Raw genomic sequence first — 15,573 nt, forward strand, 5'->3', positions numbered from 1 at the left:
TATATATTTTTTTTCATAAAATAGCATACATTTTACTCCTTGGGAAATCTCTCTTGTTTAAAGTATCCACTAGTGATGATAGGGAACCTCATCAACTTTTTTACTTAAATATCATTATTATTCCGAAACTATATCGCTAAATCTGCTTATATTTTAAAATTGAATATTTGAGGTCTTACCTGACAATATGTAGGTTACGTTCATGGACCTGGGACGCCAGCTGATCGAACACTAATTGCCGGCAGAGGCGAAGCTCGCTCTCACTTCCTCACGGTAAGTCTGAGAGAAATCTGAACGGCGCCGTCTCCCTAACCCAGATCCTGCTACTTTTACTCTTACCGGGATCTCTGGTCAAAGTAGAGGGTATGGTACCTTCTTCAAGAAGAAGAAGTCAGAAGGCACAGGAGAAGTGAGTAGGTATAAACCGAAATAGAAGTCTTCATCTCTAAGAATTATCTAATCGCAATGAAGAATGGAACGATTATCTCAGTTGATAAATAGCAAAGTCTACAAGATCTTATCTGAAGAAAAACTTTGACGGAGGAGACAGTATCTCTTAGGAATTTAGGAGGGTCACTGATACTCAAACATGCCTATATTTAAGAAGAAAAAATTCCTAAACTTAAGTTAAGAATAGCAGACCTACAGATAGTAATAACAAAGAGAATAGTATAAAATGAGAAATTTTTATTTTGTAGGAATCCTTTGTGCTATACAGACATAGCCGTGTACTGATATCGTGCTACCATCAGTGCAGTGGAATGCCTCATTTGAACATCATTTAAAACAGAGATAATCAGGAAAAATATAATAGAGGAAAGTAAGGGTAAGAATTTAGGGTTACAAAAGAATGATACTACTACAACTTATCAGCCAGACTACGAAACTACTAGTCTCTGAACATTGGCAGTTTTAGCAGTAGGGTGCTTTCGAATGTTTACTGGAAGACAAGATAAGAAAGAATTCGTTCAATCGAGAAGAATCTGACCTTTCGGTGAATATTTAAGATTTAAATTTGAATTTGAATAGGAGATGTAATAGATGAGTAAAATTTTTAACATAACAAAAGAATTACAAAGTTTGCGTTGATTTAGTAAAATTTACACAATGTAATTCTTTAAGCTTTACTAATTTACATATTTATAATTATATACTCGTTAGCTGCTAGTGGCGCTCTGGCAGCTACAAATTATTTTTATTTCATTTTTATAGCTGTAATCTGCCTTTTTTTTGTTACCTTTTACTGGCTGGTCCTGGTCGGATACCAGGTCCTAGGTCTACCTTTTCTTCTTTCTCCCTAAAGATTTCATTATAGAGTTTCTTTTTCATGGTACCATCAGCTTTTTTTCAAAGTTTATCCTTTCATATTCATTTATCCTTTCATCCTAATAGCTTGATGAATAGGAAGCTGCTCTGTTCTTCAGAACTCTTCGTTAGAGATCTCAAAGCTAACACTTCTCCAAGATTCTTCGCGGTTAAAAATCTGAAGAGGCGAGGCTATGGTTGCAATCACCTTCCAGGTTTCGCTGCCGATGAGTATAACTGACTTCACGTTTCCGTTAAACAGCTTGACTAATACATTTTTAGAGAGCTTCTTGCCTAGACTAGAATATAGTTGAACAAATACCACATTTGATTTTCCTTCTAATATCGTTCAATGCTCCTCCTTTAGGGATCACACTTAACAAGTAGATGAATGATTCCACTAGTTCTAAGGTGTTTCCCTTCAGAACAAGAGGCGGTACGCATACTTCTAGAACCAATTAGGTACTCAGCAAGTCTAGCATGCTGTAATAGAACTCTTCCAAATATTTAACAATGTGATAAACGCACTAAGACAAAACGCCCAATTTTCTGGATATGTCGTTTTCGTTTGGATATTCTCCTGTATTAATTTCGATGGTAATCATACTCAATGTATTTCGTCGCACTGAATGTAATGGCAAGTTCTTATAGTGGTAGGAATAAATTGAAACAACCATTTTTTTCATCAGTTTTTATATTCCTATTCTAACTTTTAAATCCTAAACAAGGCTAATTGAAAAAAAACTACAAATAAATTAAAAACAAAAACATCCTCCTCCAACTTCGGTTTATTTTTCGGTAAGTTCTTTTGGTGTTGGAATAAAGTGAAAACACTTATTATTTTTTTCTTTAGTTTTTATATTCCTGTTCTAACTTTTAAATTCCAAACCAAGCTAATTTAAAATAAAAAAAAATAACACCACTAATAAATTTAAAACAAAAATCTTCTCCTCCAACTGCGGTTTAATTTTTAAATTATTAAAAATTTAAAAAAATAAAAACCTATTTAAATGCTGTTTTTTTGACACTTAAGCAGTGAAATGAGTAAGTGGTCGTGGTAAAAAATATTAAATATAGATAGTTTAGGAATAATTAAGTTTTCATAGTTTAACATCATATAAGTAAAAACAAAAACGAATATTTTTTTTTTTTATAAACATTTGAATATTCATAGAACCGATCATAGTAAAATAAAATATAATCATTTAAAAGAAATTTATTCGTATTCTTTTTATTGTTTTGTTATTATTAATAAATAAGTATATAGGAGGAAAATAGTCCAAACCAAATAGTTTTTTTTTTATTTTTTGTTACTATTTTGAAACCTTTATTGACAGCCATCCGGCCTATCTTCCTCCAATCTACTTCATACGGTCAACTATCTTCTTCCAATATAAATTAGTATATAATTTATGGGGTTGAATAGCATCATAATAGTAGTTCTGAATCTGTAACTGTACTTCTATTTTAAATCGAAGGATATTATTTTTTATATAATTAGTAATTCCAAGTCCTTCTAAGTAAACAAAATTTTAAAACATCTAATATTGTGACATGCAATTGAAATTGCTCAAATTTTCAACATATTTATTGAAATTTTATCACTAATTCTTTTTGGATTCGATGAAAAATGACTGTTATATTTGAAGTATATGACAGTCATTTTTCTTCGATCCCTAAACAACGCATTAGTAAACATTTTAAAGTCGTTATTTAAATTTCAAATTTTGGTCTATAGCACTGATTTACCGAAACTCATCACGCTGAGTGGCCTAATCCCGCTATTCAATCTATATTATAAAAAATTAAAACAAAATTTAGTTAAAACATCAAAAATGGATTTTAGAGCTTTACTGAGAGGACAGTGATAGGGGCGTATGCAATCAGCATTATTTAACAAGAAATTTTCCTGTTTTGTGACTTCTATTCAATGTCTTTGCTTTAAAGTTGGAGATATAATCATCTCATTTCAATAATTTTTTAATAATATAATAGTGATATAGTGATACTTAACAACAAATATGTTTGCTACCTCAAACAGAAATTCCAAACTAAAACCAGAAACAACTGTTCTTATATTTAAAACAATTCTCAGACCGCTGCTGATGTGAGGCTGTGAAATCTAGGGAGCGGCTTCCTTCGCGAAAAAAAAAAACTACAATATTTTCAAAATAAAGTCCTAAGAATCGCAGTTAATGCTCCTTGGTTCATAAGAAATAGCCAATTGCATACGGATTTGAATTACATATGGAGTCAACAGAGGATCACATCAAAAAATGGTTTATGAAGTTCCACTCCCAGTTGCCAACAAAAAGAGCTGTGACCTACAACCTGGGAAACCCAACCTCAACCCGAAGACTGAAGTGCATACTGCTGCAGGGCATTCTGTTATAAATTTTAATAAATATAAAATTAATTCATAGTCACTCTACCTCAATTTTAATTTTTATTATTACTCATTTTATTTATTCATTATTATTTTTTCTATTTTTTTTTCTATTTTCTTCTCTCGTCCCTTTTTCAAAATAACTTGTTTCTTTTCACTATTAGAGGGCAATTGTTTGTTTTATTTAAGTGTCCCAATATCACTAATTTTTTTTTATTAATTTTACATTCCTCTTTTATTAAGAAGCATTACTCTTATCTATTTTTTTTTTCTTCTGTTAATAACAACATTGTATATAGTTAGGGGTGTCTTTTGTACGAGACTATACCCCCTCTCTCATAATCAACTGTTCAAAAATATATTTATAATATAATGGTTATATCAACCATGTAAGGCCCATACCAGGCCGATCTGGTATAAAATAAAAAAATTGCTACTTCACCTATCGTTGCATCAACAAATTACTATTAATATTAAGGTAATCTAGAGGGCATATTAAGTAAGTAGTTGGTATCTACAATCATCATGAAATATTGCAATGATATGCATATCCCTATAGTAATGCAAGGGAAATCAGAATAAATTAGTGAATCATTTAAAATAAGTAGAACATAGAAAGAATCTGACAAGACTGCTTTCCGTATTTAATCGATTTAATAGTTATCAGTTTAGAATGACTTTTTGTTTTTTTCATTGATATAAAAGTTCAAGATGTCAACATGAAAAAACTCTTGGATAATCGGAAAACAGTGTGTGACGTCATTACATTAATCGGAACTTTGCACAAGACAATTCTTTTATTAACCCTTTATAGAAATATTTAATTTTTTTCCAAGAAATTTTAATTTCATAATTAATAAGAAATTCAATTCTTAATTTGAAAGTAAATTTTTCAATAAACGGATTGAACATAAAAATTTAATAAATATTATAAAGCCATTGACATTTCCAATTTGGACCTTTTACACTTATTAATATAAATAAAATATAATAATATAATGATAAATATAACAGTTGACAATAAGCGCTCAAACTGACATATTGACACTTACGCTGAGATACCGTATCATATACTATAAGAAAAAAATAAATAAAAATTATTATGGATTTTCTTTTTAAGAAGTTGATTATATATATATTTTTTTAATTTTCCAGGTGAAGAAAAATTTCCCCTCACCTGCTTGCGTCAAATAATACCTCCTATAATGAACTTCGCAATGATTGGACTGATTCATTTCAGCATTTGAATGGAAATAGGGCAGGATATCTTCCATAAGATGTTCACGAATGATACGTAATGTGTTCACGAAGACATCTTATGAAAGTTGTTGAAATCTGACGACACATCGTACCCAGGTTATCAATTTTTTTTGTATTATACAATATTAAAGGATGTTAGGAGCCGTCAAATCCTGAAACCAGTACATATCTCCCCTTTGCATAATATTTTGAGATAAGATTCCCGGCAAACCTAAACTGTATGAGAAAAGGTTGAGGCTGACCCCAGGAGATATGACCGCCCGTTCCAGTCACAACAGAAGTCTTATCTCCTCTACTGGACCCCACCAGTTCCCAGCGATATTGTGTCGTCATCTATATCTATACAAACCTCAGGACATTCATCTCACTGCGAAACTTATCGTGGGCATTATGAAGTCAATTGAACAAAATAAAGTTTATGGCTAAGAGTAAAGGTAGACTAAAATAGATATTTAAATCCAGATTGGAACATTTTACTTTCACTTACTGTTTTATGGACTATGTTGTAATTTCTAATTCGATATTTCAAAAGAATTTTTTTTTTAAGGTCCCGTGAGTTAAAATAAGTCTTGCCAAGTAAATGGTCTGTGAATAGTCCGGAAGTGCCACTTAATAAAATAGCTTTTTCACATTTTTTTCGGTTTTCTTGATAACAGCTCCAACGATATTAATCAAACTAGGCTTACCAATGTACAATAGTATTTAATATTATTAGATTGGTGCATAAGAAATGACGGATTTTTTTACATGCAAATATTTCTCTTCCTGTTTTCGTTATGCTTTTGTTCTTGGTAGTACTTGTTTGATAATCTTGTTTATAGTAGTACTTTCCATCGCCAGAGACACAATTCAACAAAGGTGATTTTCTCATCAACTTTGTTGAATTGTCCCTTTTTGTTATTTATTTTGAATTTTGTACCGATATGAATTCCAACGATATTCGTGTAATTTTTTTGTATAAGTATAAACTTGTTAATAATGCTGCAAAAACTGTACGCATTATGAACCAGGTGCTTAGGGAGAATACTGTTAAAGGTCGAAAAGTGCAGCGTTGGTTTTAAAAATTTGGGTCAGGTGATTTTTCATTACAAACAAACCGCCCATTATAAGGCCATTACTCGTTAATCGGCATGGCCCACTACTCCTCCATGACAATGCTCGGACGCATACATCTGAAATATGAAGTTTTGCAGCAGCCAGCCTATTCACCGGATCTCTCGCCAAACGACTCATTTTTTTAAATATTTGAGTCTGTTTTTCCGGGCTAAACAGTATGCAAATGAAGACAGCCTGAAAAATTCGATATCTTAATTTATTGATTCTAAAGATAAGAATTTTTTGAAAACAGGCATCTATGCTTTAAAGTCTTGCTGGTAAAAGTTTATTAAAGCGAATAGAACGTATTTTGATTAAATAAATAGCTTGTGAAAAAAGAAATATATAATCACTTAAAAATCCAATATTTCATACGCACCAACCTAATAGCTAGTCTTATCTTCAATAAAATGAGATATGGGCCGGACTAAAATAACATTTTTGTAAAAATCGTCTAAATTTCCTTTAATTTAAAAAAAAAACTTAGTTGTTTGCAATAATAAACAATGGTTAAATACAAAATATTAAAGAATTTTATGAATAACTATAGGAGACATCTGACTCATGGCTTTTTGTTAAACTATTGTATTCTCGGGAGGAACAACATTTGTAATTGGTATTCCCACCTAGAGAAATCCTAAAATACGATTTTTTTTTAAGCAATATAAAAATTAAAATGTTAATAAATTTTACCTTGGTTCATAGATTTTTTTTTCCTGAAAATCACAAAAATAGTCATAACTTCGACATGAGCCCCAAACTACAAAACTTTGTAGGGGTAGGGTACGTACTTAGGGTAGTAAGTAAACATGCGCCCACAGCACCAGATTCTTTTTTATAGTATTTCCCAATGCTACAAATGCTGAGAAAAATGATACGCTGCAAAAAAGCATTTGTTTTTTAGCTTCAAGTTTTTGTGTTGATTTTCTCCATTTTAGTTACTTGTTAATTCTATTTTCCATTTCATATTTTTTTTTACCTTGTCCCCCTTCTGTATACTGGTTAAGTTATAAGATAAATTTACTGAAGTTATTTTTATTCATGTTTTCTATTGAAGCAATCTCACGCCTGATTCTAAATTATAATAGCTTATCGTTTTGAATTAATATTAAATATCTATTCTAGTCATTTTTTATGTCTCTGGGAAGGTCTTTATAAAAATTTAAATTTGTTAGTCAATAATTGTAGGTTTTCAGTTTCAATCTGTCCAATGCGCATCACAAATGCTTTTGCATTTTAATAATGGTCATGTGCATGTAATTATTTCGGTAATTGTAATAATTCCACTTAATAATGGGAAAATAATGAAAAATGTTCTGTGATTGAACCATCTACATATAATTTCTATGTAATAAATTTAGAGCAGATTTTATATACATGAATATCTAATCAATCTAAAGTTGAAAAAGATTTGAGAAAACGCCCGTAGAAGTTATCAACGTTGTTGTTTTTTATTTCAAATATTCTTTAGAGAACCAAATCGAAAATCAGTTTTTGTATGATAAAAAAGACACAAATGTATTTTTTTATTATTTTTCACTCCCTATCTATTTTTATTATTTTAATCGCCAAAATCAATAGATAGCCGTTTCTTATCTATTAAAAATATAATTAGGTCAGCAAGAAGGACACGTAAATAAGGCAAAATTCAATCTTACGAAAACAATTATTTAATTGTTTTATATAAAGGAAATGATTAGGAGATTGCAGATGCAAGATAAGCAAGCCTTAAGTGGAAAATTAGTCTATAAATAATTCCATGTAATTGAGCTATTCCGATATTAACAATGCTTGATTAATAATTATTGTTATAATCAATCAAAAAACTAATATTAACATTTCAAAACTAATTAAAAATCAATTAATTAATATTAGCAGGTTAAAAATGTCCTCTGGACTGTCATGATATCCATATAATATGAATAGTAAACTTTATTATTTTTTTTTTTTTTAAAGTTATTTTTACTTATTTCAAATCTTAATTTATATTCTTTTGATATACTTTTTGGTAATTTCGAATCCCTTCCTATTGAAATAATTGGAACATCAAGGCTACTTCAAACAATTCAATAATTGGGAATTCAAACACTCTTCAAATTTCATACATCTTTCATTTATAAATTGGATAACGTTTCGAACCTCCTTTGTCGATTTTCAAATCCAATAAGAACGTTCAGAACCTCCATACGAAGACCAATTTAATTCGATAAACATTTTGAGAGATCTCACTCAAGAGATCATAACACAAAAAAAGGCAATCCTTCCTGGCCAGATCTACTAAGACCCCCAAGTGAGTGACGATCCTATTGCCTTTTTGACGATCTTCTTGTATTTGATTATACGACCGTCTTCTCTTTTCGTAATTAAAAGATTCGAAAATAACATAATGTTCTACTTGCCGAAAGTCATATATTCTTCTTTTATAAAATAAAATGGACACTGAAAAGAAAGAAATATAAAATAAATGTATCCCCTCCTTTAAAGAAAAAATCCGTGAGGGCTTCGGGAAAAAAGAAGTTTGAGAAGAAAGAGGAATTCGGTGTTGAAATTAATTAGTTCCAAAATCGTTTGAAACCACGAAAATCCATTCATCCGATCTCGAAATCATAAGTTAAATTTTTGGACAATAATTAGCATTGTGAAAATATTTTTAATTCACGATTTTTTCCAAATCCTCGTTGTTCTGATTCTTCTAGTATTAGATTAGTCTTCATTCATTAAAAATTGGTTGCGTTTTGTACTAGTTCAATTTTAAGCCAAATAGATTTTAATTTTATTTTGAGCAAAACATAATATCGCACATAAATAATTAATTTGTAACCTAATCAAATAATGCTCAAAAGGTGATCGTTGTTTTATTTTTAAATGCATGTCTGCTAATAATGGTTATTATTAGGTTATTTTTAGATTAATTTCTTGAGAAAAATCATTAATAAATTATAATAGTAAAAATCTAGTCATGATTTTTCCCCATAGAAAAATAATCTCTTAATTCAATCTCTAGTTTCAACTTACATTCCAATATCATAAAAAATAATTAATTAAACAGTTCTAAAAATCTGTTACCGGACTCGGGGAAACACTGCTTTAGATTATTATATGTCTTATTATTGCTTTCAAGATCTTTCATGTAGTTAAATCTTCATTCTTTGTTATTTTGTTAGTTTTACAAAGTCAAGTGAAAAAAATAATTAGCATGGCAATATATCGTAATTTATAACTCCAATTTTTATTTAGACTTGAATATTATTATCTATACCCTTGAATAGGGTATCAATATATTGAGAATTGAGATCTTAGTATTTTTTAAATAATTTAGAAAATATCCGTGATTTCCTGCCTAAATTTATCTTCTATCTGTTTCCCCATTCGATCTCCTTAGAGTCTTGACCTTGAATCCTAGACCAGATAACTATAAAACCTAGAAACATTGTATTTGATTATACATATTATCTGGATTCCTAAACCACATAAAAAATCCTTTATTTTGTTTGTTATTTTGATTACGCCTTTATCTGTTTACACGAATCTGGTGTCTTAATTTGTTTTAATACATTGACGTTCTTTTTTGTTACTTATCAGTTCCATTTGGTCCTTCTCGGGTCAATGACCAGTGTTTTTTTTCTTCTCCTTTTGTGTATTTCGCCTTAACTTTGTCAAATTATATGGTAGTAAATAAAATCAGAAAACTTATAAATCGTATACACTTTACCTTCTTGAATTGACTTCAGGTAATTATCGACTGATATGACAGCAGTAAACCTTCCAGTTGCCCAGATAATGTCCGACCGATTCGGTTATCAGTGACCTCGGTCTGGGAAGACATAAGTAGACCGAAGACCTTCCCCAACACAATGAACTTGATTGATGGTCTCTGCTCCAAAGTCCACTATGGATCGCTTTTGTTTCCTTTGCATGCCAATGTCCAGATAAGAAACACATAAATACTCAATCATAGTCGAATCCACTTCGGAGAGGAAAAGATGGCAAAAGGTTAACAGATGCTTGATAAGACCTTAATGAGATCGGCTCACTGACCCTTCAACCTCGGATTCTTTAAGAAAATTCAATAATTTTTCTTTATCTGAAATAATGTCCTATATTTACTACATATTTTTAAATATTTAGGGTTAGCGAAGTTACTGACAAAATATATTAATATTTCTGTATCTTCAACCACGGGTCAGACGATTATTCGTCTCGTAGTAAAATAGGACCTTCTGGAATATTCTTTGTTTGCTTACCTGCTTAAACGTGTCATTACTAGTTGTAAAGGCTCCTTTTTTTTTTTTTTTGTTATAGCCTTGAATTTTTGAAGCCAATGAAAATTACTTTAGTGCTAGAAAAAGTTCCAAACACCTTATGCCTATGGGCTTGATTTCAGTCACTTATTTTCTTATAAAAACATTTAACACCTGCTAGAGACAATTGTCATTAATTGTAACATATTTAATTTCCAACGCCTTGTAGATATAAATTATAAAGGTGGAGAAAAAGAGGAATAAGAACTATTTATATTTATTTTGCTGCAGTACAATCCAAGAATCTTCTTAACTACGTATTCTGTTCAAATCATACCGTGTACGTTATGAGCATATCAACTATATAACCTTACATACAAGTTTATGACATATATATCACTTTTAATTCTACCAATCTTAATTGCCCCAATTCCGGGAGACTTAAACGAGGTAAAAATTTGGAGTGAAAACAACCACAGAAGTGGGAAAACTGCTTAAAAACACCCAAGGATTCCTGGCTTACAGATATTAAATAAGGCTTAAAGTATGAACAAAAAATCTATCTCCCATTTGTGATGCGACGCAATTGTAAATAATAAAAATGAAGAAATACAATTTATTTATTGAAAATTATTGCTCTTACTATCGTCTTCAAACTTTGTAAAAAATAAAATAAAAGTTACTTCAAAACAAAGTAGCAAATGAAGCAGTAAGCCTTAGACCACAACTTTAGTCTTCGAGACCACGTCGGAAGATAACTTCTTAATTATACTCGGGTTATCGCATACCTTTTCAATTCCTTACTTGATGGCACATTGAAATAGTAAGGCAAGCTAAATTTATGACAGGGCTTTTAAGGCTGTCCAAATCGAGGTTATCTGAAGCCAGGATCAGAAGAATTGGCATAAATGTCTCTCATAAAGAAGAGAGATAGCTTGCCAGAGGGGCAGACAAAGGGGCCCACCTAGTGACCTCAGGCTTTGTGCTGGCCGGGGGGCAAGGTCCCCAGCGGTACTACACTTGGGGTAATACATATATGCATAGGGCAAGCATACTCCCATCAGCAAATACCCCATGTAACTTTAAATAACCCCTCCAGATTCAATCCCTATGAACAAAGATATTTATGTTCCGAGCCCTCCGAAGGACATCACATAAAACAGGCTCTCTAATTTATCCTTCCTGGTTTCAAATCGTTCTGTTCACTTCCTTTATCTACTTTCATCGTGTATATTTATATTCAATATGTATCCAATTTAAAATTATTTGATTCCTGCCAAATAAAATTAATATTTCTCATTGGAATTAAATAAATATCTATGCAGTACTGTTTTTACGAACTTAATAACCATGTATGCTTACGATAGGAGCCATCTATCGATACTTGCAAATAGTTTATCTTGACATAAAAAGTTGTGTTTCCACTTATTATTTGTTTAGAAAACAAATATAACGAACAATATTTTAATAATAATGTGTTAATTGTTGGTCGTGGATACTACAGGAGAAGAAGATGGTTCCCCAACCATCATTAGTACCATTGTTTCGGCCAGAATTTCAGGTCTTCATCAGGGTGACTGGTGTAGGTTGACTGGGGTTCTTGAACATGCGCCTTTAAATATAAGTTCCAACTGCCATTGGAGCTAGGAAAAAGCTTAAAAATTAAGATTATTATTTATGGATTCTGCAATAATGATTTTTTTAGATTTTTAAACTTCGTCCCGACAAAGTTGCAAATTCAATTTTTGAAAATTTGTTGTTTGAAAAGTAATCCAAAGTTTTTAAAAACAGTTTTAAGTTTGTTTTTTTTAAATTCCGTAATCATTGGTAGCCCTAAAATGTTGAACCTGAGATTCGATTCCGTATTATAGTAATATGTATTAAAGGAAGTGAAGATTTGTCAATTTAAAAGCCACATTTTGATGAAGATTTTGGATCAAAGTTTTATTAAACATGTACTGAACATAATACGGAGGCCGTTAACTAACGAATTAAAAATTTTGAATTCAACTTAAGTGAGGTATGTTAAAGAGTAATTTAAGTTAATGAAAACTCATACCGCAACAGACTACATGCTTAGTAACGCAAGAATAGCTGTTATCGGACCTAGGAAAAAGGCAACAAATTGTAATTTCTATACTTTACAGTAAAGAATTAAAAGGATCATTTCATTTTAAAACGACAAACAAACAAACTCTTTTTTTTTTTTCAGGGACACTTGAAATGGATGGGCCCACAGTCATACACCTGTATGTCCCCATAAAAATTGTTTGACACAAAATACTTGTGTTAAAATGACAAGTAAATCTCCTCCATTTACTTCTCCCACAGGATACACAATGCTCCCTAATTAAATCCCCAAATTTTATTCCACGAGTTGACGAGAAAATAATTTATTTTAAGCAAGCGTTATCCTTATATATTGATATTCGTTTGATGGTAAGCCATAACTCCATTAATGATTCATCGAAAGTTTACCATCCCCTTCTAACAGCAAAAAAAATCAACATTTTCACCATCCTTTTTATTTCAAAGTGGAGGCCGATTAGTGGTAAGATTTGAATCAAATCAAGTTTTCCATCATAATTACTTAATATTTTTATTTAGTTTGTATTGAAATACAAATTCAGTCAGATATAGTTATTGCCTTAATATATGTAACATTGTGATTTTTGAACAAAGAAAAGAACAATACATAAAAAAGAAATTAAAGAATTTATTCAGTGAAAATATGATTTTTAAAACTCAAGAATGGTCCATCAATGTTTCACAAAATTAAGCCAAAAATATGTAAGCATATCTTTATTTACTATGTCTCAGAATATTAGGGGAAAATGTTTTGGTTATATTATTTAATTTATATACTTCTTCTAATTAAATTCTGTACTCAGTATTAAATTATTTTTATGTTTTTAATTTTACTCACTTAATGATATCTAGTTGTTGTTTGTTTTTTTTAAAAACTTTCTTCTTTGTAACAACAATACAAGTTCCTATATATCGACCCACTTACCAAGTATCAAATTAAATATTCAAACATTATCTAATACCAATAAATTAATTAACATCTCAATCAAAACTTGGTGAGTAAGTGCCGAGTAAGAAATAGGTAATAAATTATTCATTTCTCCAAATAAAAAATTAATATTTCTATTAGGATTAAGCAAATACACATCTAATCATGAAGATAACTAGTAATAAGTGTACTTTGTATAACAAATTAATTAGTAACCAAATGTTTAGTTCTAAATAATGTCACAAGTTAAAAAGCATTGAAAATGTGTTTTTCCCAAAATGAATTCTTTAAAGTTAGAATAAATTTGTAGTAGAATTTTATCATAGAATATATTGTAATCTTTGGAATTTATGATGGAAGTTGTGACTTAGAAACGTTCTTTCTAAAATAAATGGTTCAATTATTTTTCTTAATAGTGCCCAGTTCTGGAGTGTTTTCACTACATTACTGAAACCAATCAAAACTATCTATCTTCATTAAAACTAACATTTTAGAACCTTAATTATGTTATTAAACTGGTGATTATCGAAAGAGATTTTAAAAAAATACACAAGGTTTTAACTGTTTCTGCAATTTATTCAATTTTGATCCTTTAATTAGACTAAAATTATTACAATTAGTTTGAAACAAAATTATTTATGTTTTTAAAAGATCTAAAGCGATTAGAGTAAGCTATTAAAAAGAAATAACCTTTTTTTTTTTTAAATTAGGATCCAATGAACAATCAGTTGTTTATGCATTGATTAGACCACCAATGACCCCACTTTTTTTTCTTCTTGTGTTAAAGGTGACCCCTTGGTCTGGTATTTGCTATAATAGTATGTCTTGAAAACATGTGATTACAAAATGACAAATCATGCCATCGAAACAAGTTTAAGACTATGTTCTTTTGATTAAATTAAAAAACGATTATTTTTATTATAAATACTAAAGTAATAACAGTTTCCTTTTAAATTCAATGTTTATTTAATTTCTGTTCTTATCAGATTTATATTTAGAAGCTTTAAAAATACAGCAGAACAACATAAATGTTAATTCACCAATCAAGTCTGGCATCATCGTTTTAAAGAAATCATTAAAGTCTCCCTCACATCTCTTAATCATAATCAACAAAATTGATTATATTGTTTGGCCATATTTTAATGACTAATTAGAAACGAATTGTTATAATTTTAGTGAAGGCCATAACATAAAAATAAGAATGCTTTTTTGTAGTAGCAGCATGTATTTAAAAAATGACAATTTTTGTTTGATTTAGTATTCTTGACAAACTCTTTAATAATACTATCAGCAATCTATTTTCACACCGCCCCTAAAAGTTTCACATTGGAATATATTTATTGAATAATTAATATTAATAATTTTCTATTTACTTTATTTTAAAATTTACAGAATTTTGGGCAAAACATTATTTTTTGTTCTAGTCATCAAGTGAGTAGATATCACCCTTTGACTTGTTCTTAAATTAATATTAATAATTTTAAGAAAATTAGTTATAAATTAAGAAATGGATTAAACTAAAATAAATAAGTGCTGAGGACTTTGTTTTCCACTTTATTTTTTTTAAAACTGAGTAACTAACTTTTTCACTAATATAAATAACCAATATACTGTTTTTACTCTGAAATTAAATCTTGAATCTAAAGATTTTTTTCACTTTTAATAGATTTATTTTTTTTTACTTATAAAGCTAAGTAAAAAAAAAAAAAAAAAAAGAAAGAAAAAAAAAGTTGTTGGTCCCAACAAGGATCGATAAACGAAGTTCTAATAAAGTAATTAATTAATGATTAGCCAATTAAACTGGAGTATAATAAACATTTTTATTCCTGGCTTTGGAAAAAATATTAGCTAGTTTTTTACAAAGTTAAACTTAAAAGACTTAAGGCTTTTAAATTGAGATTTAAAAAAAAAAATCTTATTAATTATTAGTTCTACAAAAATAAAAGTAAACTTACATGATGTAATTGGAAAAGTTTCAGGTTCTTTAAAAACTGGTCTTCTCTTGAATTCATCTTGTCTTAAATCTGTAGATTTTCTCTTGAAGAAATTAGTAGACTGAGAGTATGTACCCCAAAACATGCCATTTTGACCAATTCCTCTTAGAAGCGGAATTTTTGTAAATTAAGAGTTAACAAGTGTACTCAAAATCTTTATCACACTAAAATCGTAATGGTCAAACGAATTTCAGTTGAGCTATCAGGCTGGCCTGACTGACCCAACTGACATTTATACTAGGCTTGTTTATATCTTATAGATAACATGAAAAGGGA

The 15,573-nt window shown here is 29.8% G+C and overlaps 1 protein-coding gene across 1 annotated transcript in view; it reads right to left on the minus strand.

Moving 5' to 3' along the window:
- The window catches only part of cu (curled), a 112,660-nt gene extending 97,138 nt beyond the window's left edge, over nucleotides 1–15,522 (minus strand). The window contains exon 1 of the mRNA XM_014423191.2: nucleotides 15,259–15,522. Within this exon, the coding sequence (XP_014278677.1) occupies nucleotides 15,259–15,382 (124 nt within the window). The 5' untranslated portion in view covers nucleotides 15,383–15,522. The remainder of the gene's footprint in view (nucleotides 1–15,258) is intronic.
- Between the last annotated feature and the right edge of the window lie 51 nt (nucleotides 15,523–15,573).

This window comes from Halyomorpha halys, unplaced genomic scaffold (genome assembly GCF_000696795.3).
Source record: "Halyomorpha halys isolate HHAL.00 unplaced genomic scaffold, Hhal_1.1 Scaffold409.1, whole genome shotgun sequence".
In the NCBI taxonomy this organism is placed as follows: Eukaryota; Metazoa; Arthropoda; class Insecta; order Hemiptera; family Pentatomidae; genus Halyomorpha; species Halyomorpha halys.